General features: G+C 42.6%; 1 protein-coding gene and 1 pseudogene across 1 annotated transcript in view; both read left to right on the top strand.

The window, feature by feature from the left end:
* The first annotated feature begins 1244 nt into the window (after positions 1 to 1244).
* Positions 1245 to 25198, top strand: part of RANBP17 (RAN binding protein 17) — a 220383-nt gene continuing 196429 nt past the window's right edge. Inside the window, exons 1-6 of the mRNA XM_063125294.1 lie at positions 1245 to 1299; positions 7224 to 7370; positions 8664 to 8754; positions 10791 to 10957; positions 19612 to 19677; positions 23640 to 23744. Of these exons, the coding sequence (XP_062981364.1) occupies positions 1282 to 1299; positions 7224 to 7370; positions 8664 to 8754; positions 10791 to 10957; positions 19612 to 19677; positions 23640 to 23744 (594 nt within the window). The 5' untranslated portion in view covers positions 1245 to 1281. The remainder of the gene's footprint in view (positions 1300 to 7223; positions 7371 to 8663; positions 8755 to 10790; positions 10958 to 19611; positions 19678 to 23639; positions 23745 to 25198) is intronic.
* Positions 16647 to 16820, top strand: LOC134398546 (U1 spliceosomal RNA; annotated as a pseudogene).

Raw genomic sequence — 25198 nt, 5'->3', positions numbered from 1 at the left:
CTTCTCCATATAAATTTCCTGCACACCAAAAACTAAGTATCAGGGTGAAAGGTTCTAGGCTGGCTTCTTCCTTAACGTAAAAGTGTAATCATGTGAATTTGAATTTCCTTCCTGGGCTTTCTGTAATATGCAAAGCCCATGATTAAGGTAATACAGTTTGTAAGTGAGATAGTATGCTTAAGGTTGACTGAAGATGGCTAGCTTTAGTCGGTCAGGAGAACCATGGGCATTGGGCCCATCAAGGATATTACAGGCCCTATTGGTGAATGTTCAGTTTTAATTAAATGCACAGGAGATAAATAAATATGCAGGCCATATTCTGGAGCAGGCTCCTCGCTCAGTGTACAAAGGCTCTGGAGAGGCAGTAGTGGGAGCACATGTGTCTTGCATGCAGAATATCCCAGGTTCAATTACTAGTGTCTCTAGTCAGCATAGCTCAACTCCCCCCAAAATGAGCATAATGTGAACCGATGTGAACCAATGTGATGTAGCTACTAGAGGGTTGGACTAGGACTGTGGAGATCCAAATTTCTACTCAAGCTCCCTAGGTGACCTTGGGCCACCCTCTCCCCCACCTAACCTACCTCACAGGGCTGTTTTGAAGGTAAAAGTGTGTGTGTAAAGAAAGGGGGGGTTGTCTGTACGAGCAGTTTTTTGGATAAGAAAACACAGCTCTCCACGAAGACTCTCTACAGAAAAAGTGTCAATTAATGCTCCTGAGGAAGGGTCTGACGATCCGAAACGTTGAGCCTTCTTGAACTTTTAAATAAAAACATTTTTTTTTTTACAAATACCAGCCTACGCTTATCACCCTGTATAGCACCAGAGCCAGCCTCTCTTTCCACACCTTGCCTGTACAAATACCAATGATGTAGGCAAAGTGATTTGGGAAGCATTTTTAATAATAACAATAAATATATTTATTTATTTCATTTTTATACCGCCCAGTAGCCGAGGCTCTCTAGTCTGTTCACAACAACATACTCTGCGCTCCAATGGCTTGTTGGAAAAATACCCCTCGTTGAGTTAAATCAAAGAATAAAGGTGAAGAGGGCCGGGTCCCGCGCCTCATTCCTCCGCCCCGCGCCATATAACCGCCTTCCCGCCCTAAGTGTTCTCCCGCCCCGCGCCCGGCCGGCTCAGGGCCGCCGCCGCCGCGCCTTCCTCCTGCCGGGCCTGCCCTCGGCTCGGCTCGGCCCCGCCCCGCTCGCTTTGGCACCACGGCAGCCTCCGCCTCCCCGCTCCCCGGCTCCTCTCGGCGTCGCCCTCCTGCCGTGGAAGATGGCGCTGAGCGGCCAGGTCAGTCAGTGTGCACGGAAGGGGGCGGCGGGGGCGAGGCGTTGAACCCCGAGGCGGGCCGCTGAGGCGTTGCGGACGGGGGAGGCGGGGGCTCAACCCCGGGGAGGGGCAGGTAGGCCGTAGGGCAGGGAGGCGGCGAGGGGGCGCTGGAGGACGGCAGCGCATCCTCAGCGGAGGCAGCGCTTGGAGAGGGTGTTTGTGTAGAGAGAGGTAGGTAGGTAGGTAGGTGGGGGGGGGGTCCAAGAAGAAGTAGGGGATTCCCCCCCCTTCCCACGTCAAGTTGGGATGTTGCAAGGGAGGGGGGGCTGCTTGCTGAGGGGCTCCACGTCGTGGGGGGTGGGGAGAGGTGCTGATTCCTCCCCCCCCATGTCAGTTTGGGATGTTGTAGGTGAGAAGGTGGGTGCCAGCCAAGGAGATGGGAGGTCGGGAAAAGTGGGGCTTGCAGGGAGGATGGGGATTGGGGCAGGTGTCCCTACAGGGCAGTCTTCCCCAACCTGGCGTCCGCCAGGTGTGTTGGACTGCAGCTCCCATAATTCCCAACCAGCCTGGGGAATTGTGGGATTTGCAGTCCCAACACATCTGGAGACCGCCAGGTTAGGGAGAAGAGGTGTGCAGTAATGTTGCCTAAGGGGGGGGGAGGGGGAGTCAGAAGTTCAAGGGAAGGAGGATGGGGGAAAGTGGATTTTGTTTGTAAATTATTACTACTACTGCAACTTTACAAAAACAAAGCAAAGCAAAATAGCAGCTTGCTAAGGCAAGGGAATGCTTTGCCATGTATCCGTGCGGTGCCAGGTGGAAAATTCTGCAGTGGATGGAACGCTGTGAAGAAAACGAGTGTCTCAGGGTGAGGGGAGTGGGTTAGGATTTTGTGCTGCGGGTTTTGTGACTGCTTGAACAATCCTCAGCCCCATTCTGTGTAGACTAGATGAAACTCTGCTTCTTTGCAACATTGCCACATTGCTTTCATTTGTGCAGCCTCAAAAGCATATTTTTCATTGCATACATGGCTTTGTGGTCTCTGTTCAATCCCTCTCTTTTAAGGAATGCTAAGACAATGTAGGACACGATTCTAGGAGGTATAAGTATTTCAAAAGCATTTTTGTGTGTGTGAAAGGAGTGAGGGAGGAACAAATTGTTTCTTATTGAGAATGTAAGAAGTTATTATTATTATTATTTATTTATATAGCACCATCAGTGTACATTTATATAGCACCATACAGTGTCCAGAAGTGCCCTGCTGGATCAGACTGAGGGTCCATTTAGTCCAGCACTCTGTTCACACAGTGGCCAACTAGCTGTTGACCAAGGACCAACAAAGCGGGACATGGTGCAACAGCACCCTCCCACCCATGTTCCCCAGCAACTGGTGCACACAGGCTTACTGCCTCGGATACTGGAGGTAGCACATAACCATCAGGGCTCGTAGCCATTGATAGCTTCTCCTCCAGGAATTTATCCAACCCCCTTGTATAAATTGGTGGCCATCATTACATCTTGTGGTAATTCCATGGTTCAACTATGCGCTGTGTGAAGAAGTCCTTCCTTTTTTCTTTTTTTTTGTCCTGAATCTCCCACCAGTCAGCTTCATGGGATGACCCCGGGTTCTAGTATTTTGAGAGAGGGAGAAAAATGTCTCCCTATCCACCTTCTCCACACCATGCATCATTATGTACATACACCTCTATCATGTCTCCCCTTAGCCTCCTTTTTTTCCAAACTGAACAATCCCAGCTGTTGTAACTTTCCCCCGTATGGAATATTCTCCAGCCCCTTAATCATTTTAGTTGCCCTTTTCTGCCCTTTTTGCAGCTCTATAATATCTTTTTTTAGGTGTGGTGACCAGAACTGTACACAGTATTCTAAATGTGGTCACACCATGGATTTGTATGAAGGAAGTTTGATACTGGCAGTTTTATTCTGGTGAACCAGAAAATTGGACAAAACCACATGCATGAAAGAAACCAAATGTTATTGAAATTGTCAAGACAAAGCTACATGTTTTCTCAAGAATATGAGTTTCTAAGGTAGGGGTGGGCTGAAGGTACATTACTGGATTTTTGCAGTAGATCACCAGATGACCAGTATGAGAATGACCTGGTTTGCACAATTACCACAGCCCAGATGTGGTATGTTGTGGCTCCCATGGATGCTAGGTTTACAACTCAAGCCCTCCACCACTTCGGTTTCTTGTTGCATGCAATCCTGGTGATGGTGGGTTGTTGGGGTGGTTGACAAGCCACCCAGAACCCATGGGGCTGTTTTAGGGTTGAGGTGCCTTGTCAGCCATCCCAACAACCAACCCTTGCCAGGTTCTCATGTAATGAGAAGCACGCCCTTGCCATGCCTCAGATATTCAAAATGGTGGTGGCTGGCACAATGATAAATCCTACAGGGAAATTCATCCATGGTTGCTTCTCATTATGTTTTTTTTTTTTTAAATATTTTTATTGTAAAATTTTAGAGGGGAAAAAGAGGAAAGGAAAAAATTATAGCTACATATTTGAATATGGCTTCTTGTATGCGAACCAGGCCTGTGACTGCAAATAGCAAAACTAAAGGCTCTTTTCCCCCTTCCCCGCAGTCAGGCTATTAGAATCCCTGATCTGTGTAGATTTGTATTTGCATAGGAAAATTATCCCATTGTGTGGCACTGTGAGGTGCAGATATAATCATAGAATCATAGAATAGCAGAGTTGGAAGGGGCCTACAAGGCCATCGAGTCCAACCCCCTGCTCAATGCAGGAATCCACCTTAAAGCATCCCCGACAGATGCTTGTCCAGCTGCCTCTTGAAGGTCTCTAGTGTGGGAGAGCCCACAACCTCCCTAGGTAACTGATTCCATTGTCGCACTGCTCTAACAGTCAGGAAGTTTTTCCTGTTGTCCAGCTGGAATCTGGCTTCCTTTAACTTGAGTCCATTATTCCGTTATAGATAACTTGCTCTGCCCTGGAGATACAATTTTGCATCTAGCTCCACACCAGCAGCCAATATCTTGAACTTGGCTAAAGTGGTTGGCCTGACATACATCGCTGGGCACACTTTCATTCTGAATTTCTACACTGGGTGGGAAGGAGAAAGTGGTTGGTTTCTCATGATGACTTCTTTGTTACGGACGAATTATTTCCTATTAGTTTCATAGGTGCCTTTAACCATTGCAGGAATAGCTGGCCAGTTAAGCTGCTTTTCCCCAAAAAGTTAATGGACCCTGATGGCTTCCTATTTGTTCTATGGATACTTTTACTAAAATGACTAGCTGTTCTGTTTGAAACCCTAATAAGTTATTTAAATAGGGAATAACTGGCATGAGTGGTTGACATAATAGCACCTAGGTATCGTTTCGATCCATATAGGATTGGAGTTCCTTATGGAACGAAGGAGGCGGTTTATCTGCTTGACTTGGACAGAATTGTATTCCCCTTTAATGCAAGGTTTGTAGTTTGGGAATGCTCATGGGTTTAGTCTTGCCCGAGGGTGTCCAGGTGGCCAAAAGCACTTTATTTATTTAGCACCATCAATGCACATGGCAGTGTATAGAATAAAATAGTAACAGCAAATCCCTGCCACAGGCATGCATTCTAATACATTTTGGTCAGTATGCCAACTGCACCCCATTCTAGATGACAAGGATCTTGTGATTGTAGAACATGCCATGGTAATGACTTGGCTAGATTACTGTAAAGTAATCTTCATGGGGCTGCCCTTGAAGACAAGTCTTCAACTGGTCCATAAAGTAGTGACCCATTTGTTATCTGGGGTCACTTGCAGGGAACATATTGCACCAATATTAGCAAAGTTATGCTAGCTTCTAGTTTATGTCCGCACCAAACCTTTAATTCTCTTAACAGCATGGGTCTGTAATATTGTCAGAAGTCCTATGTCTTCTGCCTAAGAAAATAAAGATGGACATGGCAAATCAGACCATAGGGTCCACCTACCCCAGCCAGGTGCCTCTAGAAGTTCTCAATCGGGGCATGAAGGGTGATGGACGTATCTTGTCTCTCAACATCAAAGGTTCTATTTAGTTGTAATGGCCAATACTTGTTGATAGACAAATCCCTTCAGGAGAGGCCTAGCTCCCTTCTAAAGGCATCTAAAGTAATCACACAATTCCGGTAGGCTATGTTGAAATGAGAGTAGGTAATGAGAGAGTGGTCAGTATTTTGTATTTTTATCTGCTTTGATAATTATAATTGGATAATTGTCCTTGAACTGAAGTTGTTATTGCTATGATAATGACTGTACCTTGACATGCACTGTGTTCAGAAAGGGAAATAATAGATGCTTGATCTAGTCTCTGGCTAGGAACAGCTTAGCAAACATTTTACAGCTCATTTGAACTGTATTTAACCAGATTACAGCCATTTGATTAGTTTTGCCTTAATGGCTCAGTGTGCCCAGTAATGCTCAAACACTGTTTAGTAATCTTGTGGGCAGATACAAATTTAATATATTTCACTGTGTGAACACAATATGTTTTCGTAACTGTTCTTATTGTTAACCTGTGCACGTGGTTGTGGCGTTACACCCCACAAGTCAATTCCAAATGTATGTCTGCAGTTTGTAAGTCTGGGTTTTTTAGAATGTTGGCCTGAGTGGGCGGAGTTAGAATATCTTGGGAGCGGGGAGGAGTGATATATATAAGGGAATGACTGAGGGGATTGAGTGTTCTTGTTCTTTTCAGGGAACCTTTTCAGGGAGACTTGTTAGGAACTCTTAGAGTCTGTAGTGCTCTCTGTGTTTATGGTACTTAAGTTCTGGGAAATTTGAGAGTCAGTGTAGTGAGTGGTGTCTTTAGAGTGTGCTGTGCACGTAGTGGAAGTATATTAATCAATACTGAGAATAAAGTTCAAGAGTGATTGTGTGAGAAAAAGGAAAGCGTGAATGTGAATGAGTGACCAGATTGTATGAAAGGTTTCAAAAAGGTTTTTAAATGTTGTTATTTGAAACAAAGCTTATGAACTTTTAAAAATAAATTTTGATTGTTTTGTTTTTAAACTACCACAAAAATCCCACGTGTCTGTTTGGCATTTATCATCTTAAGTTTACACATTTAACACCCACTTTGACAATCATTCACCTAAGCAGATATAACTCACAGCGCATTATTATATATATTAAAATCCATTCTCCATTTTAAACCCCTTTCTCCACATAGTTTGGAGGAAGGTGGGCTTTATCCCTTGCCTCAGGCGTATCAAGCGGTGGTGCTTAGCTTGAGCAGGGAGTAGCCTCGGCCGGGTCGGTTGTTCAGAGCCTGTGTCGCCCCATAAGAAGTGGTGGCAGCCGTGAAGTCTGGTGTTCAGAGCCTGTGTTGTGTCAGTGGTAGAGGAGTGAATCCAGCTTAATGCAGGCATTTGAGCATAAAGTATCTTGTGTTTGGTTCTTTCAGGGATAGCTACCAAGAATATCTTGATTTAAATAAGAGGTGAGGTGAAAATGAATTTTTTATTCTTGCCTGGCAAATGTAGAATAAATGGCAGAGACCAAACACAGCACTGAATATATTGATTCTCACTGTTAACTTTGCCAGCTTACATGTTTTCGTAGGCTGAAAAAAAAAGCATTGCTGAAAAACAAAAAAGCATTGCTGATTTAGATTGTCATGGAAATGTGATCACCGGAGCACAATCTTCTATTTTGGAGCTGGCCAATAGTGCTCTTTTTCGTGTGTTCACATGTCAGTTCAGTGCCAGGGTATTTCTCCGGTGTGATAAATGAATGAATGAATTTTGAGGTATGGGTAGGAGGAATTGGGTGAGTAGCCCCTGCACCTCCTCCAATGGCTTAGAAACATTTTATTGATTTAAATTATAAACAGCGTTTCCTGTTTCTGTAAATCAGCACTGGTACATAATTAGCTGTGTGAAGAATTAGGGAAGGGCCATACATCGATCTTAATGTCTGATATTTCTTTCGCCCAACAGAGCTTGGCAGAGCTAGAAGTCCTTTGTAAACAGCTCTACGAGGGGACAGATTTAGCACAGCGAATCCAAGCAGAAAAGGTGCTGTTGGAGCTTATTAACAGTCCTGAATGTCTCAGCCAATGCCAGCTTTTACTGGAACAAGGAACAGTAAGTGCCTGAAACTTCATAATCTAAATGCACATTCATTATGTATGTTTGCATACTGGTTCCCAGGACTGTCTATGTATTATCAAGGTATGCTTGACAATATTCCCCCCTCCCCTTACTCGTACATTCTTTGCTTTTCAGAAATAGCACTCTTAGATTTGGAAGTAGTAATAGACAGTGAGGGGAGAAAAATGTGTTCACAGCGGAGCAGATGGGAATCTCCCATTTGATGCTTCGTATAGTCCCATTGGCTCCAGTGGGGCTAAAAGGAGCATGAGAATCATGTTTGGAGTTGTCCAAGTGAGAAAGTCATGATGGTGCTCTAGCCCTGTATATATTTGATGGAGCTATTGCCACCTGTTGTGTATATACTTGCTTCATTTGTTCTAATATCATCTCTGTTTGAATAGACTTTGAAGCCCTACAAAATTTGCAAAGCCTTTTTCCATAGGGATGACGATGGATCAGAAGAAATTAGTGCGCCCACCCTCAGCGACAGTAATTCCATCTTACCCGTTTTCTACACACTGGTGGGGTTGTGGGAGTTACCACGTGCCTCCAGCCTTGGGATCAAACTCAGAATCATGCCTGGTGTCCTTGCAGCTCTTATCAAGTCAACTTTTGGGTTGGAGAGTAGAAGGCACATGCTTTTGGATGGCGGTGGGAGGCAACTTTCAGACCCCAATTTCTCTGAGTCACTTGTGACTTTGAAGAGAGGCAAATGTCATTTTGTAGTTGAAGATGAGTAAAAGTGAAATAGGAGGGGGAGAACTATATTTCAGATTAAATGGTCTCCAAGCAGCAACACTCATATTTGGCAAAGAGAAGGGGCAAACATTTATATTTGTACTTTTGTAAATCACCCAGAGAGCTTCGGCTATAGGGCGGTAATATAAATTAAATAAATAAATAAATAAATAATAAATATTTATATTAGGGCTATTGCAATGAAAATAATACAATAGTTCTTATATAAATACAAACCACTGTACAGTTGAATTATATCACTGCATGCTCGGGTGACAGCACCTATTGTGGTGTTGTGTGGATGGAATAGTTGTTGGTACTCTTCAAGCATTTTACTTGCTTGCACAGTAAGTCTCAGTTAGATATGTTCTGCTATTTAAGTTATAGCAGAACGTATCTATCCAGCCAAATAGTACAACTTTGGTGATAGCGAGGTGTTAAGAGGAGCATTTCTTGTTGCAAGATTATATTGTTGGATGGTACCTAAGGAGTTTTAAAGGTATTATTATTATTAATGGCATTTGAATTGTGTGTATTTTTCTTTAGACATCCTATGCGCAGCTTTTAGCAGCAACATGCCTCTCGAAACTTGTGTGCAAAACAACCCCTTTACCTATTCAACAAAGGATGGACATCAGTAAGTATTGCTTGTTCCTTTCAATATTGCAATAGTTTTTGTTACCTACATTTTTTTAGATTGCCCTAGTAATTAGTCCAAAATGGTTTGTCGTGATGGTATTAGATGAAACATTCTGAGGTTCTTCATTTATTATTTGTAAATTCGTTATACTAATACTTTCAACTGTGACATCAATGATCAGATTAAGCTGTGACCTGGAATTTCTGTCTGTCATTTTCTTGATGGAGCAGAGGAGAAAAATATGTTAAGATACATCTTTTTTTGTAAAAACGGAGAAAGCTTAAGAAATTAAACAGTGTGTACTATGCATAAGCTATGCTTGTGCTTACGTGGAATGGGCTCTCACAATGGGGAATGATAGGCATTGTCCTTACTATGCCCTTATTGTAAATATATTTATTTGGAACTGTCCCATTGGTTTCAGTAGGACTTAACCCAGAATAAGTATGCTTTCGAGTGTAGCCTCCATCAAGTTTATTCTGTCAAATGACGATAGCACTAGCCCTCCTTATCTGTTTTCTCAGGGAGTAATAAGAAGTAGTTTGGATTGCTTCATGGAGGATAAGGATATCAATGGCTACTAGTCATGAAGGCTATATATTAACTCTAGTGAATGTCTCCGTATGCCAGGTGCTTGGAACATGAGCAGAAGAGTTCTGTCCTGCTTGTGGGCTACCTGTGAGCATCTGGTAGGCCACTGTATAAATCGATTGCTGGACTAGATTTGCCTCTGGCCTGATCCAGCATGGCTCTTCTTATGCTTCTCACAAGTGATTTTGTATTTGGGTGTTGGTACAAGGGTAAGAAAGAATATCTGTGCCTTCAAATCAATGTCGGTGATGTATATTAATATTCAGAACAATAATTAATATATCTCTATCACAGATGGGTGAAAGTTATTGCTTGGGACATTCACCCAAAAAGGACCCTTGTTTGAATTTTTAAATTATTGTTTATTTTAATAATAATAATAATCTACAAAATTTGTATACCGCTCCATGTCTGAAGCAGATTCTGGAGCGATGAACATAAGAAGTAAAGCAGTAAAAGTTTCAAAGATTAAAACACCACTAAAATTACACCTTTTAAAAAACAGAATGCCAATAAGAATCGTGACTGTCAGTTGAAGAACGCTTAGTGGAATAGAGCTGGTTTCAGGAGGTGCCGGAAGCAACTCACTGTTGGTGCCCGCCTGACCTCCAGGGGCAGGGGGTTCCAGAGAAAGGGGGCCACCTCAGTGAAGGCTCTTCCCCTGGTGGACTCCATGGAGGCCATAGGTCGATGTGGAACCACCATGAGTTGCCCTCTACTGACTTCAGTGACTGGGCAGGTTGGTAAGGGAGAAGGCGCTCTCTCACATATCCTGGTCCCAAGTTGCTTAGGGCTTTATTCACTAGTACTTAAACCTGGCCCAGTAGTGAATAGGCAGCCAATGCAGTTCCTCAGCAAATGAGTTGCGCACTGAAAAGGAGCAGCTCCCGACAACAGCCAATTCAATGCTACGTTCTGCACAAGCTCCAGCTTCTGGAGAAGTCTTAAGGGCAGCCCCGCATAGAGTGCATGTCCCGAAGAGGCCGTAGTTGGAGAACCAAACAAAGCTCCGAGCCACCATGGCCACTTGAAAATGCTATTTCACAATTCTTGTACCTTTATAATACTATTAAAATATCTGCATATGCATTTGGGGGCAAATTACTGCACAATTTTTGAGATTTCACAAATCACTCCATGTGTTTCACAGTTATTAACATAACCCTTCATCCAACATTGCGTGAGTGGACTTCCCCTCGCACAACAGGACTTCCCTTCCTCTCTTCCCCCTTCAATCATATCCCTCACCCATATCTGCTTTGTAGAGTCCATCAATTTTCTGGAGTAGATTTTGAAAGCATGTGGGTCCTGCAGAAATCTGTTCCGCCAATGGTATCCCGCTGGCGGACAAACACTATTGGCTACAACTCACAGATTTAAAAAAAACTTACTGTATTTTATCATAAAATAATTTGATTTAATTTTTTTGTATTTTGGTACAGGAAACTACATATTAAACTATGTTGCATCTCGACCAAAGCTGGCCCCTTTTGTGATCCAAGCTCTTGTTCAAGTAATTGGAAAGATCACAAAGTTGGGTTGGTTTGACGTTCAAAAAGACCAGCTCATCTTTAGAGACATTATTGCTGATGTTAAAAAGTTTTTACAGGTAAGTAAAATTGAGCATGACTTTTTGTTAAAAATATATCTCTGTATTAAATATAGTAATATAATTTAAGTACCGTATGTGTGATTCTAAGGAGACATGGAATGGGAAAAAGTAGTTCAGTCATCTGTACATTAAGAACTGCTTGAAAGAGAAAGGAAAGGAACCTCTCATGCAAGCACTTGAGTCATTGCTGACTCCTAGAGGGACGCCTGCTTTCGCTGATGTTTTCTTGGCAGACTTTGTAGCGAGGTGGTTTGCCATTGCCTTCCCCAGTCGCAGCTGGGTACTCATTTTACCGACCTCGGAAGGTTGGAAGGCTGAGTCAACCTGAGCCGGCTGCTTGAGAACCAGCTTCCGCTGGGATCGAACTCAGGCCGTGGGGAGAGTTTCGGCTGCAGTAACTGCCGCTTACCACTCTGCGCCACACAAGAGCAGATTTTATGCAGATCTTTAATGTAGAGTTTAGATGTGGCATTTTCATATGCAAGCTTTGGAATCATGGGGCAAAATGAGAATGCAACTTGGTGAAAAACCTTTGCAAAAAAGTAGCACTTAAATGAACTTTTTTCTACTGCAATGATGTATTGGCACTAGGAAGATGCAATATACTGCTGGTGCTTCTCATTAGAGGTGATGCCAAAAACTGCTGTTGGCCTCTTTTGCTTATAATCTCTGCTTATATTAGCCTCTTAGGAACATAGGAAGTTGCCTTATACTGGGCCAATTCTCACGATCGCAGCAAAGGAAGTAAGCCACAGTGGTTTCCCCTAATTATCCTCACTGGCATGGCTTACTTTGTCATGGCTTTTTTAGTGGAGGCAGCAGCCCTCCAATAACCTAACAAAACCCCTTGAGTTATTTGTAGGTTGCTGCCCATCCCCCCCAGACAAACCTTGCCACCCAGGTACAGACGACATGGGAAGCTGCGCCAGCGAGGGTAATTTGGGGAAACCAACCAGTGCACGACGGGATTAACAAGCCATCATGGTGTGTGATTGTTTGACCCTGGTCACTGAGTCAGACCATAGATACATCTAGCCCTTTGTTGTTGACACTGAAGCTCAAGGCTTCAAGATGGGTGGGCCCAAGGGTCTTCTGTGGCCCTCAGCCTAATTTCTTGCAGCCCTCACCCTATCTTTGAAAGCCCTCTGCAAGCAATCAGTTCAGATCATGGGCAAGAACTATATCTGTGTCTCCCACAGTAGCTCACTGGATGACGAGGAAGAAGTGGGGCAGGGGGAGAGAGAGAAAAAGGCATGTCAGAGAGAGACTGGGTTCATGCAACAACTAAACCACACTCGGTGGTTGAGTGTGGGTTGTTGTTAAACCCTGGGTTGTTTATTGAACCGTGGTTTAGTGTGATGTCTGAACCCAGGACATTTTCCTCAGAATGGCTTCTCAACTACTCAGTGTGGGTTATTTTTCTCGAACAAGCCATTTTGAGAAACCATGGTTTGTTGTTGGGTTGTTCAGGGTAGCTAACAACCCACACCCCATGGTTAATAAACCACCCTGTGGAAAATGTCCTGGGTCTGGACAACATGCCAATCCATGGTTCAACAATAATCCACACTCAACCATTGAATGTAGGTTAGCATGTTGTGCTGTACAGCCCCAGAGAAAAAAGGGGTACCCTGTCCATTGCTAACATGTGCCTCCTGACAGATTACTCTCAAGGGAATGTGGCCTTCAGCAGGGAACAAAATTCCTCACTTTTAAGAGGTTCTTCATGTTATGGTAGTGCTCAGATTTTGAAAATATACATTAAAGGGTGTTTTTTTTCTAGGTGGTGCTTAAATTGAAAACTGATAGGTAAGGTAGAAATATTTAGACTGTGGGTAGATTTTCTTCTTGTGTTTCTTATGGCAGAGATTTTCATCATGCTCCTGTCATCTGTTTCACGTAAGAGTTTTAAAAACAGAAACAGAAACTGTGGTTTGTTTCAAATTATGTAAGTCAAGGGTAACACATTTCAAAGATATTCATCTTTCACTGGTCAAACATACTCCCTTACCTTGCATCACTAAAGCTTACATTAGGTAGTGTTTGTGAGGAAGCAGGATTGCCCAGGATTTTTTGCAAATTTATTTTGAAAGTAAATAATAGTTACAGTTAGCATATGTAAGCCAAGATGATGTATTTGAATGGATTTTTTTAAAATCCATCTTCGATACCTGCCACCTGCAATATCTCACTGCTTTTGTCAGTCAAAATTTCTGGTGATGATGGTAGATAGAATAGCAAAATGAATAGTAATATTCAGAAATTCTTAGTACTCAAAATGTGCTTTATACGCATGATCTTAGTAATCAATATAGTGCCTTGTAGTACAGACTAGTATTACCCCCATATTACAGATAAGGGAGAAGAAACTGAGGCTGAAAGTTGTTCGCCTGAAGTAGGAGTGGGGAAACTTCGGCCATCCAGATGTTGTTTGACTCCAGCTCCATTATCCCCAGCCAGCCTTGCCAGTGATCAGAGATGCTGGGAGCTGCAGTCCAACACAACTGGAAAGGCTGGCCTAAAGCCACCCAATATAGTCACACCTAAAATAAGGTTGAAACTGATTCTGGTTTCACAAATGTGAAACCGTCTCCTAAATGTCATTATATCCTGTCACTATTTTTGCACGAGAGGGGAAAAACTGATAATATGTTAGTTAATGCACTTTAAAATCATTAGGAATGTATGATAAAAAAAGACCTTGTGTTTATTAAAACCAAACGTGAGAAGACGACTCTGGCCCTTTTTTGCAGTAACTTTTATTAATGTAATTTGATTTTACATTTACTATTAAAATGTTTGCAGTGTGAATGTGCAGTAGTTAATTCATTAATAATAGAGATTCAGGCTTAAAACTTTGCTGCTTAAGACACTTTCACTGAATTATTTTCCTGTGGGAGAGAAAATGAAGCCACATTTGTTATATACTGGGCTGAATTTACCATTTAATACAGTGATGTTGATCAGTATTAGACATCAAATTTGAGCACACGCATTTGGATTGTCATTGAATGAAATAAAATAAAAGTACAGTTTAAATAAGCAAGGGAGTGGTCCTATGCCCCTAGACAGTGTTTGATATTTTGGATTCCCTGATCCAGGGTCGGAGACAGCATTCCAACCTTGGAGGGGGGAATTGGAGCTCCAACCTCCCATCCCAATCGCAGTCTGCACAGTAAGAACTGCACAGGCTGCTCTCCAAAATCAGGATCTGAATTTCAGAGAAGGGGGTGTTTTGGTGGGCTGTGAGGGGAGGAGACTGGAGAGGCCAGGATATGAGTTATCCTGAGGCCTCACCCATCTCCTTCCCTTCCTTGCAAAGCCTTTTTGCTAGACAGGCAAAAAAGCCTGTCTAGCAAAAAAGCAGGGTGCAAGAATGGTGAGGAAAAGATTGCCTCCAATGCTCCTCCCATCCTGCATTGGATTACCCTGATTTCAGGGGCTTACAATCATCAACCCATAGGATTGCACCCTAAATATACTTGCCTTGCCTAGTACCGCAGTGAGTCTGCCGGTCATTCCTGGGTCACGGCAGTATGTGGCTCTTGAATGCCTGGTATTGGTTTGGTTGCCACTTTGCAGAGCTACTGCCATTGGACTACTGAGCACAGTGCTAGCTAGCTAGCACTGAGCTCAGTAGTTCAATGGTCTGAATCAACATAAGGCAACTTCATGTGCTTGCAATAGCAGAGAAGCTCCCCTATATTGTATTGTATTATTACATTACAATAATCCAATGCAGGATGGGAGGTGCATTGGAGGCAATGTTTTCCTTGCCATTCTTGCACCTTGTTTTTTTGCTAGACGGGCTTTTTTCCTGTCTAGCTGGGGGCTTTGCAAGGAAGGGAAGGAGATGGGTGAGGCCTCAGGATAATTAATATCCTGGCCTCTCCAGTCTCCTCCTCTCACAGCCCACCGAAACACCCTGAAGTGGCATACATAATCCTTCTCCACCTCGCCGTTTTATCCTCACAACGACAACCCTGTGGGGTGGGGTGGGCTGAGAGTCTGTGACTGACCCAAAGTCACCCAGTGGGTTTCCACGGCCGAGTGGGGACTAGAACCCGGATCTCCCGACTCACAGTCTGACACTTTAGCCACTACACCACACTATATGCTGTGCATACACAGCTCTGGTCCCCCTGACACACCATGCTCATTCTACTAACTCATACCCCCACCCCCCTGAGGAAGACCCTTGCATCTGCTGCCACAGATAATCGCTAAGATATATCTTGGAGCTTCTAACCTATGGAAGGAACCTATGCTCATCCTGAAAATTGCCATGTTACTTTGACAAATGGAAAGGAAGGTAGTTAATTCAGTTGGTCATTTAATTTGCATGTACCATCAATAATGGAGGTAAAATTTTGGTGGCAAAAAAGAAAGAGACTTCAATAATAAGAACACATTTCTGCCTGGCTGTAATGTTGGGACAATTGAAGCTTAATAGTATTCTTTAATGATTTAAAATAAAGCTGTTAAACATCTGTCAGAAATGATTTGTATTGGTCAGTCTTGTCAAATACTTAATTTTTTGTATTCTAGTTTTGTAGTTGACTCTTTTAAATATTTGTATTGCATAATATTAACTGTATGGTATTTTTATTAGTCTTTTAACTGTTTGCAGTCCACCCAGAGAACATTGGTTATTGGGTGGATTAAAAATATAATAAGTAAATAGTAATGGTAGTAGTAGATACATTTTATTTGTTTCTGGCACAAAGGCCGTTACACACACAACAATAAAACAAGGTGTCTGCATGATAGCCTGAATTCTTACAGGCTAAGAATTCATATAAGGGAGAGAATTCATATAAAAGAACCAAACTGAGAGAAAAGGTTGAGATTTATACTGTTGAAAAAAAATATGATACAGAGCCTAGTAGTAATGACAACAGAAAACTATAGCAGGTGGTCCCCTCTGCAATCTATGCCTGATTTCTTTAGAAGATGTTGGCTGATTTTTTGAGCTGCTGCAGCAAACGTTGCAACCTTGACTGTAATTAGCAGTGGGCCAACCTGTTCTTGCTCTCGGAAGGTCTCCCGGAAAACGATCCCTAATACCTTTATACACGGAGCAGCATAACAAGTAATGTACTACATCTTCAACTTCCCCCACACCACAAATACATGTCCGCTGAGTGTAGGGAATCCCTTTCTACTTCCACCCCAGATAAGCTGTAGGCATTCTTTGGAAATGGAGGGCGGCAAAGGCCTTCCTGGGAGCACGGAGAGTCAGGTCTTGAAAATACTGTGTTAAGCATCGTTCTCTCTTAAGACGGCTAAACCACGGGGAAAAGGCCTGCAGCTGGCTAGCAAGTACATTCTCATTCTATTTCTGATAAAAAAAATATCCTTCTGGTCCAGCAGAATCTGAGCATCCTCTAAACAAGAATGCGACAGTGCCAACCAATTGCAAGCCCACCCACCTTTTGCAAGCTGTTCTGTGAAATATTGTTTCACCAAATTGCTTTCCTCAAAATGCATCAGTCTTTCCCCATAAAGGATGATTGCCTTGTGAATTCTTGCCTTAATGAAAGGCAAGTCAACTTCCAATCTTAGTAAAGGGGAGAGTACCTCGGGGTGGGGTGGGGAGTGACAGCAGTTCTTTCAAGAACTTATTCTGTAGGATCTCAGCTGTTGTGGCAAATCCCTGGCCCCATAACTCCACCCTATATAGAAGTAACTTACCTGGCAGGGAAGACACCATGATTGTGAAGGTGGTTTTCTCAGGGTGAGGCTTCTCTACTGCACTCCGGGTGTGCTGACCCCTGCAATTTCCCCAAATGTGAGAAACTGGACTGCATAATTTGTAATGGCAAAACGTGTCATTCAGTGAGAAACAATTTCATTTTGTAAGCCATCTGATTCTTCATTTGTCAGACTGAGCTATTTTTAAGGATATTTACAACAATTTCTTTTGGAAGTGGCAGTTATGCTGTCATGTAATTTTCTTTTCTTACTACAAAAGTACACATATCCTACATGTCCAAAATTCTAGTTGCTAGCTAGTGTATTAGATCAGTCCTTTTGGGTATTCTTAAATTATTAGGAATGTATATCCCCTCATTTTTGAAGTGGGTCTTCAAAATATTTCTTTCTTCCTTTCTTGTGAGCCATGATAGTTGCAAATTTGTCATATTCTGCTGCTTAGAAAACCCCTAGCAATGAAGATTAGATTGAATACCCACAAATTGTTTTATTTACTCTGATCTTCATAGTCTGAAGAAGCTGTTTAGACTATTAACAATTGAGAATGGTTGGAGGTTAGCAGATCCAGCGGCATAGTCTCTACCTTCCGTATTACTAGTATGCCCGTTGGGTAGCTCTTGACTGAGTATTCAGTGGTTGCAATCTAATACCAGTAGCTAAAGAAACCTTTCCCTTTGCAGGCTAGGTAAGTGCAGCCTATTCTAGCCCTACATCCCAAAGCATGATAAAATAGCTATCAAAGAAATTCTTGCGCTGCCATGCTCACTGCTGAAAGAGGTAGGCCTAACACTAGCCATCTTATGAAGATATGATTTTCCCCATACCTTCAGAACAGAGTTCCTTGATCATTTGCTACAGAAAGTGGCTCATCACAAGTGCAGATTCTTTTGAGCAAGGTTGCCATACAGCTAGCCCTTAGAAACAACAGCAGTTGTTTTCATAGAATCATAGAATTGAAGAGTTGGAAGGGTCCTATTAGGCCATTGAGTCCAACCCCCTGCTCAGTGCAGGAATCCACTTTAAAGCATCCCAGACAGATGGCTGTCCAGCTGCCTCTTGAAGGCCTCTAGTGTGGGAGAGCCCATGAGTCTTGGAAGACCTGATCCCCACTGTGATCTTATGCCTCCCACTCATTCTCTTACCCCATAAAATGGTTGGTTTGAACATACAGTGGCACAGCCTAACCTTCCCCAAATTGTTGCCCTCCTGACATTTGGGGACTTCACTTCCCATCAGCCCCAGCCAGCGTGGCCAGTGGACAGGGGTGCTTGGAGTCGTTGTCCCCAAACTTCCAGAGGGCACCAAGCTGAGGAAGGCGAGCAAAACCTCTTGTCCCACTCCAATCTCGAAGCTTTGCTGAGAGCATTTGCAGGCACCCAGAGGAATGGTCTCGGTGCTTGTTTTCAAGCCTGAGACTTATCTTCCTCCAGAGGTCTTTTAAAAAGCCTCTAATGGAGCCACGTATGGAAGCAATGCAAGAGATCTTGTGGTCAGCAATAGTATGTGTGGGGCTCTTTCAGAGGCTAATTTAGGGTGGGGGGGATGAAAGTATGCTAAAATGTTATCCACTTTAAAAACAAGGCAGGGAAATCTATGCCAGAGGTGGGAAACCTCCATTCCATGGGGCCTCCCCTCTGCAACCCACACAGCAATTAGGCTTTTGAAAAACTGATTTGCTACAGGGTGGCATGTCTGGGGACAAAAGCCAACTCTCCCCTTTCTGTGAACTGTGATCACACACCACTCACCCCTGAGCAGGCTGGAATAAGAATGAGAGAGCATGAATGCACGGGTGCATGAAGTAGTCAGAGGTGGCTTTTCCCCCCTCTGTCATGCAGCCCACAGACAATTCCCTGAAAGGCAATGGGGTCCTTGGGCCAACCAATCTGCCCCCCTCCCAGCTTTATCCAGTTGCAATGTCTTGAAACAAGTGTTTGGCATCTCTCCCTTCAATTGAGTTCATTAGGGTTGCCTCCACCCACATGTATCTACCTGAGATCCTTGCCAGAAAGCCCTTCTCCAGGTGCCCCTACTGAGTGAAGTGCGGCAGATGAGGACATGAGAGGGGTCCTTCTTAATTGGAAAGACTTTTTTTTAAAAAAGTCCCAGATTATTATTTTAAATCTTTAAAGTTCTGGAACACTGAAAATGTTACGATCAACGTGTGCAGGTTGAGGATTTTTTGCTGTTTTATTCCCTGCTATTACATTGTTTTATTCCCTGCTATGTTTGACAGTTCAGTTGCATTTTGTCAACCTAGATGGTTTTTAATATTTTTAGTATTCTCTGTAAGACATCCAAAGGGGTCTGGTTGTGGGTGGGTGTCACAAAAATGCTGTTAATAAATAAATAGATGTGAATTTGGTGCAAGCCTCTCTCTCTCTCTCCCCTCAATATATTTCCCTGTTTGCATCTTGGAAATGCTTGCAGGGATGAAGGCAAGAAACATCTGAAGGCCCAGGTCATTTGTATTTTCAAAGCGGTTGGAACTCAAGTATCAGATGCCTGCACATTTTCAAAAGCATGATCTCACAACTGACCATTCTGACATTAGAAAAGTGCCTCTAAAAGAGTGCCAGTTCTGCATCCTTCAGATCCTTGGCTCCACTGCACCAATGCACATAGGGTTCTGGCCAGGATAAAACAAGGCCAAGAACTAGAGATCATTCAGTTCGTTGAACAGCACCATAGCTATGAATAGCACATGACCCCCCACCACAGTAATACCAAAACCAGGAGTGCTATTAATGGCAAAACGAAAAATTTGCCCACATGCTTCTCAGTCTTTGGAGCCCACGTTGGGACATGGCATTGAGAGGGATAAAGGGATGAAAGGTCTTGAAGAAATTCACATGTTTTTCTTTTTGTCTTCCCCATCAAAGTTACCTAAAGCATTCATACTGAAACATGAACACTTCTGTTTCTGTGTGTTACAGGGGACGGTGGACCACTGCATAATAGGAGTGATGATTCTTTCAGAACTGACTCAGGAAATGAACTTTGTAAGTATCCTCCTTTCCTCTTAAAATTATTTTGTAACCCTGTCAGAATTTTCATGAGCTTCTCTGGCAGCCTTCCCAACCTGGTGCTGTCCAAATGTATTGGATTACAACCCCATCATCTCCAGCCAGTGCAACACATCTGGACAGCACTGGGTTGGGGAAGGCTGATCTACGGAATGAAGCTTAGAAATGGATTGTACCAGTGCCTGCCTCGGTGAAGGGAATGGGGCCAATCCTGCCGTTTCTAGAACCACATATAATCTGATAAAGGACCGTGAAGCCCAGATTGCCCTTTCTATGGGTGGAATCTCCGAAAGTTCTTCTCCGATTGCTTTGAAATTTTGACACAGCGTTGCATTCGAATACGCGCGTGTTTTTATGTAACTATATTATAGATGGGGACAAAAGTGTGTCTTAGAATCGAAGAAATAGGGTATATAAAAGCCCAGAGGCCTCCTCCAAGCCACTTATGCAAATAGGAGAGAAGTCATTGTGACATCACCAACCAGTAGGCCAATCCACTGCCTCTGCCTTCTCTCCTATTTCCATGTTCTCTCCTATTTGTCGCCATCCAGCGATGTTTCTCAGAACTGCGGCCTTCTATGGAAGTTCCAAGTTCTGAAGAAAGGTAACTGCCAGGAGATTCCGGCCTAGCAGAGGGCCCAAAACCCACTAACTTCCTCACCACACCTGTGACAGGTAAAAACATGCTTTTTTTGAAAAACAGCGCCATCTGTTGGACGTAAAAGCAACACATGCTGGTCAGGCTGGAAGATACATAAGCAGCAATGAAGCTGTATAGCGAATTCTTTCATTTCCCATACGTGAACGAAGTCCAGCTGTTGTTCACTTAGCAGTACATCTAGAAAATGGACAACACGTTTATTTCACAGCTGCAAATGTGCAACAAATAGCCCTGAATCCACTGGCTACAACGTTAACTACTTTCTTCACGTTATGTCAAAATGACTCATGCTTCGTTCGATGTAGAATTGCGTCGTGAACAAAATTACAACACGGGTGATCTTTTGTCGTATGTGCAATCAAATATTCCTAAGCTAACGCTTGAGCAAAATGGCATTTACGATCAAATAATGCAAACTGTCAATAACGGGGTTGGAGAAATCTTCTTCTTAGATGCGCCAGGAGGAACTGGTAAAACGTTCCTAATTACATTGATTCTGGCAGCAATTCGATCCCAAAATGACATAGCCTTAGCTCTTGCGTCGTCCGGAAGAGCTGCGACATTGCTACCAGGTGGAAGAACTGCTCATTCCGCTTTGAAATTGCCATTGAACATGCAATTCATTGAAACTCACACGTGCAACATTTCCAAAGCATCCGGCATGGGAAAAGTATTGCAGAAATGCAAACTTATTGTTTGGGATGAATGCACAATGCCGCACAAAAAATCGCTCGAGGCTCTTGATCGATCATTGCAAGATTTGTGTGGAAACATGAGATCATTTCGGAACGCATTAATACTGCTTGCAGGAGATTTCAGGCAAACATTACCTGTAATTCCTCGATCAACACCAGCGGATGAAATAAATGCTTCCCTGAAATACTCTACTTTGTGGCAACACATAAAGACGTTAAAACTAACTACAAATATGCGTGTCCAGCTGCAAAACGATCGATCAGCTGAGATATTCTCACGTCAATTGCTAGAAATTGGGAACGGAAAGGTGCCGGTTGATCTGACCTCAGGACGAATATAATTGCCTCATAACTTCTGCAATTTAGTGATGTCAAAAGAAGAATTGCTTCAAAAAGTATTTCCCAATATTCAAACCAAATTATAAGAATCACGATTGGCTGAGTGAACGAGCTATTATGGCGGCCAAGAACAAAGACGTCTACGAACTTAACAATATTATTCAGTCTAACATTCAAAGCGAGGCAGTCACATACAAGTCCGTCGACACTGTTGTGGAAGCAGATGAAGCGGTTAATTATCCAACAGAATTTTTGAATTCACTCGATCTGCCAGGGATGTCACCACACGTACTGCAATTGAAAATCAGCGTGCCAATTATCATGTTGCGAAATATCAACCAGCCAAAGCTTTGCAATGGCACGCGGCTTGCAGTAAAAAAATTACTAAGCAACGTCGTAGAAGCAACAATCTTGACAGGACCTTTCAAAGGTGAAGATGTCCTCATTCCTCGCATTCCTATGATTCCAACGGATAATGCCATTTCAATTTAAGAGCAATTCCCAATTCGATTGGCGTTTGCAATCACCATCAACAGAGCTCAGGGCCAATCTTTAGAATTGTGCGGTTTAGACCTAGACACAGATTGCTTCTCACATGGACAATTATATGTTGCGTGTTCTAGAGTCGGCAAACCAGACAATCTCTATATCTGCACAGACAATGGAACAACAAAAAACTTTGTATACCCACAAGCATTGTGAAATTAAAGATATTAGAAACGTGCGCTTTCTCTTTCCTTTCTTTTCCATTTAACCAGACTGAGCCACAGCAACGCGTGGCCGGGTACAGCTAGTTGTTGAATATAGGAAATTCAAAAAGCAATTTTGCTTGTAGAGGCACCCTGGAATTCTTGAGGAATTCTACTTGCTTATGCAATCCTCACGTGGGATCCTTAGTCCTTCCCATGCCTTTGTTCCACCTCTTTCCGTTTTGAGATTAAGCTGAAAACATGTCCACACTTTCTTTGAAGCTGTTCCAATGAATTAGTGGGATCCAATCTATGTTTTTATGATTAAGATGTCACAGACAGCCTTGCAAAGCACCTAGGCTGCACTTAACTCTAATGAAGGAGATGCCCTATATAATGACAGAACATTCCAAAGTTGAGTGTTCTCGCAATAGATGTGAGATGTTCTGGGCACTGTGTGGGGGATGTGCTTAGAATTGTAGAGTACAGATTCTGCTTGTCTGCAGGACAAGCTTTTCTGAATAACTTCCTGCACTTGAACTCTGGTTCCTTGTGCCATTTATCCCAGAGCATTTGTTCCAGAGTAATTTCATATACTGAACTCCAGCTATAAGTAGTATTCACATGTTTATTGTCAGTGTCACGTTATGCAGAATAGAGGAAAATAATGCTAAGAACATATACGGGCTGGAGAGACCATATGAATTAAATAGTGGGATGTAAACCTGCTATTGCATACTAAATTGTGTCTACTGGTTCACCTGTGAGAAATGTGCTTTAACAAGTTCATGAAGACACATGTAATCTCTAAATCAGTGGTTCCCAAACTTTTTCAGGTAACCGCCCCCTTAGTTCCACAAACTCATGCCCAGTGCCCCCTTATGCTATAACAATTATTATTCAGAATAGCGGTTTTCAACGACCTACTAAGGAAGATTATTTATTTATTTATTGCATTTCTATACCGCCCAATAGCCGAAGCTCTCTGGGCAGTTTACAAAATTATAAAAATAATAATAAAAATTATAAATAACAATAAAAATTATAAAAACAATAACAATAAAATTCAAAACAGTAACAATTAATTGAATGTTTATTCAAAATCCAATTGCATTTTTTTAGTTTATGCAATTAAACATAATTGATGGACTTGATCCAGTGATATCATCTTTTCAAAGTCTGATAGTCATTTAGCAAGAATATTAGATATCACATTTAGTAACTAGGGTAGAGTACATCACTATTCCGTAAATTCTTAATGTGATGGATGGGCTTCTTAAACGGTATTAATACATGTGTGGATTCTTCCCCTATATGGCTTGGGACCAAACTACTTTCTCCCGCAAAAATGTCCCTGGGTTTTAAGACCTTCTGGAGAGGCGCTTCTTGGAAAAGACCACTTCAAGCGCCCCCCTGTCGCCACTTTGCCTCTTAGCGCCCCCCTGCTGCCCCCTTGCCTCTTAATGCCCCCTTATGCAATCCCACCGCCCCCAAGGGGGCAGTACCGCCCACTTTGGGAACCACTGCTCTAAATGCTTTTCTTTCTTTTTTTAGGTTGATTATTCAAGACCTTCATCAAAGCATCGTAAAATAGCTACCTCATTCCGTGATACCACTTTAAAAGACATTTTGATGCTGGCGTGTTCACTGCTGAAAGAGGTAGGCCTAAACACTTGCCATTTTATAAAGGTATGGTTTTTCCACATCCTCAGAACAGAGTTCTTTGATATTTTATTACAGGAAGTGGCTCACTATAAGTGCATCTGAGTTTGAACAAGATCAGTATGCAACTAGATGGGATATTGTTCACATTTGAATAAGAACAAGGCATTATGAGAAAGGGATGAATTAACAATTAGGGTTGGACTAGGACTTGCAGTATGTATCCATATCTGTCCTGGTGAGTCCAACTAGCTTCTGTATTCAGTCTGAAACAGAATTCTTGACTGAAAGCTCATGTATGCTAGATAGTGGCTGTGTTCGCACGTCATGATAAACCAGGTTTCCTGACTTATTAAGGATGTGAATAAGCAGCGTGTTGATTTACACAGCCTGTTCCCTTGCACTTATTTATTTATTTATTTGTTTATTACATTTCTATACCTCCCAATAGCCGGAGCTCTCTGGGCGGTTCACAAAAATTAAAAACATTCAAAGTATAAAACAACAGTATAAAACCATAATATAAAATACAATATAAAAGCTCAACCAGATAAAAACAGCAGCAATACAAAATTACAAATTTAAAACACCAAGTTAAAATGTATTTATAGACTGTTAAAATACTGGGAGAATAAAAAGGTCTTCACCTGGCGTCTAATGTAGGTTGCACTTTGAACATGTAAAGAAACAAGGCAAAGATAGCTTAATGTGATGTCTGAACCAGGATTATGTTTTACTGCACCCAGAGAAACCAGAATCCATATGCCCGTTTTTAAATTTTGTTTTGTTTTATGAATCCTGGCTTCTTTGAGCGCAATAATCTTAATCCTAGTTTGGATGTTACTTCAACGCAGCCTTCTCCAGCCTGGTGCCCTCGAAATGTGTTGATTGGTCCCCTTCCCCCCGGCAACATGGCTCATACTGACCAGGGAGCTACTAGTGCAAATCCCGTGTCGTCACAGGAGCTTGTTGTCCGAGAATGATTTGATGAAGATATGTTTGCCTATTTCCCTTGTGACTTGAACAATTTTTTAAACTAAAAGTACTACACTTAAAATGGCAAAGGCGAAAAGGGAAAAAAAGATGTTCTTTTTAAAACGATAGTTTACCAATTTCTGAAGTTTGAGGTCCTTCCACCTCTTCTCCTCCTCTTCTGTTCATCTTACTCTTAACTATCACCAGCTAACTTGTCTTCAGCCCCTTTCCCAACATTCTGTGCCTGTCCTATCATTGGCCCAGCACGCTACGAGCTCACAGGAGTAAGCATTATTACACGTGCATGCACACACTGGCCCCGTTCAGAAGACACCTTAAACCATGGCTTTTACCGTGGTGGTTAAGCCAGAAAGCTGGGCTGTGTTCAGAAGACTGTTGAAGAAAAAGAGAGATGTATACTCTGGTGTTGAATGAAATTTGAAATATTTAATGGTAATCTCAGTAAAAATTATAGA

This window comes from Elgaria multicarinata, chromosome 4 (assembly GCF_023053635.1).
Source record: "Elgaria multicarinata webbii isolate HBS135686 ecotype San Diego chromosome 4, rElgMul1.1.pri, whole genome shotgun sequence".
Lineage (NCBI taxonomy): Eukaryota > Metazoa > Chordata > Lepidosauria > Squamata > Anguidae > Elgaria > Elgaria multicarinata.
This window is presented reverse-complemented; position numbering and strand designations above follow the sequence as displayed.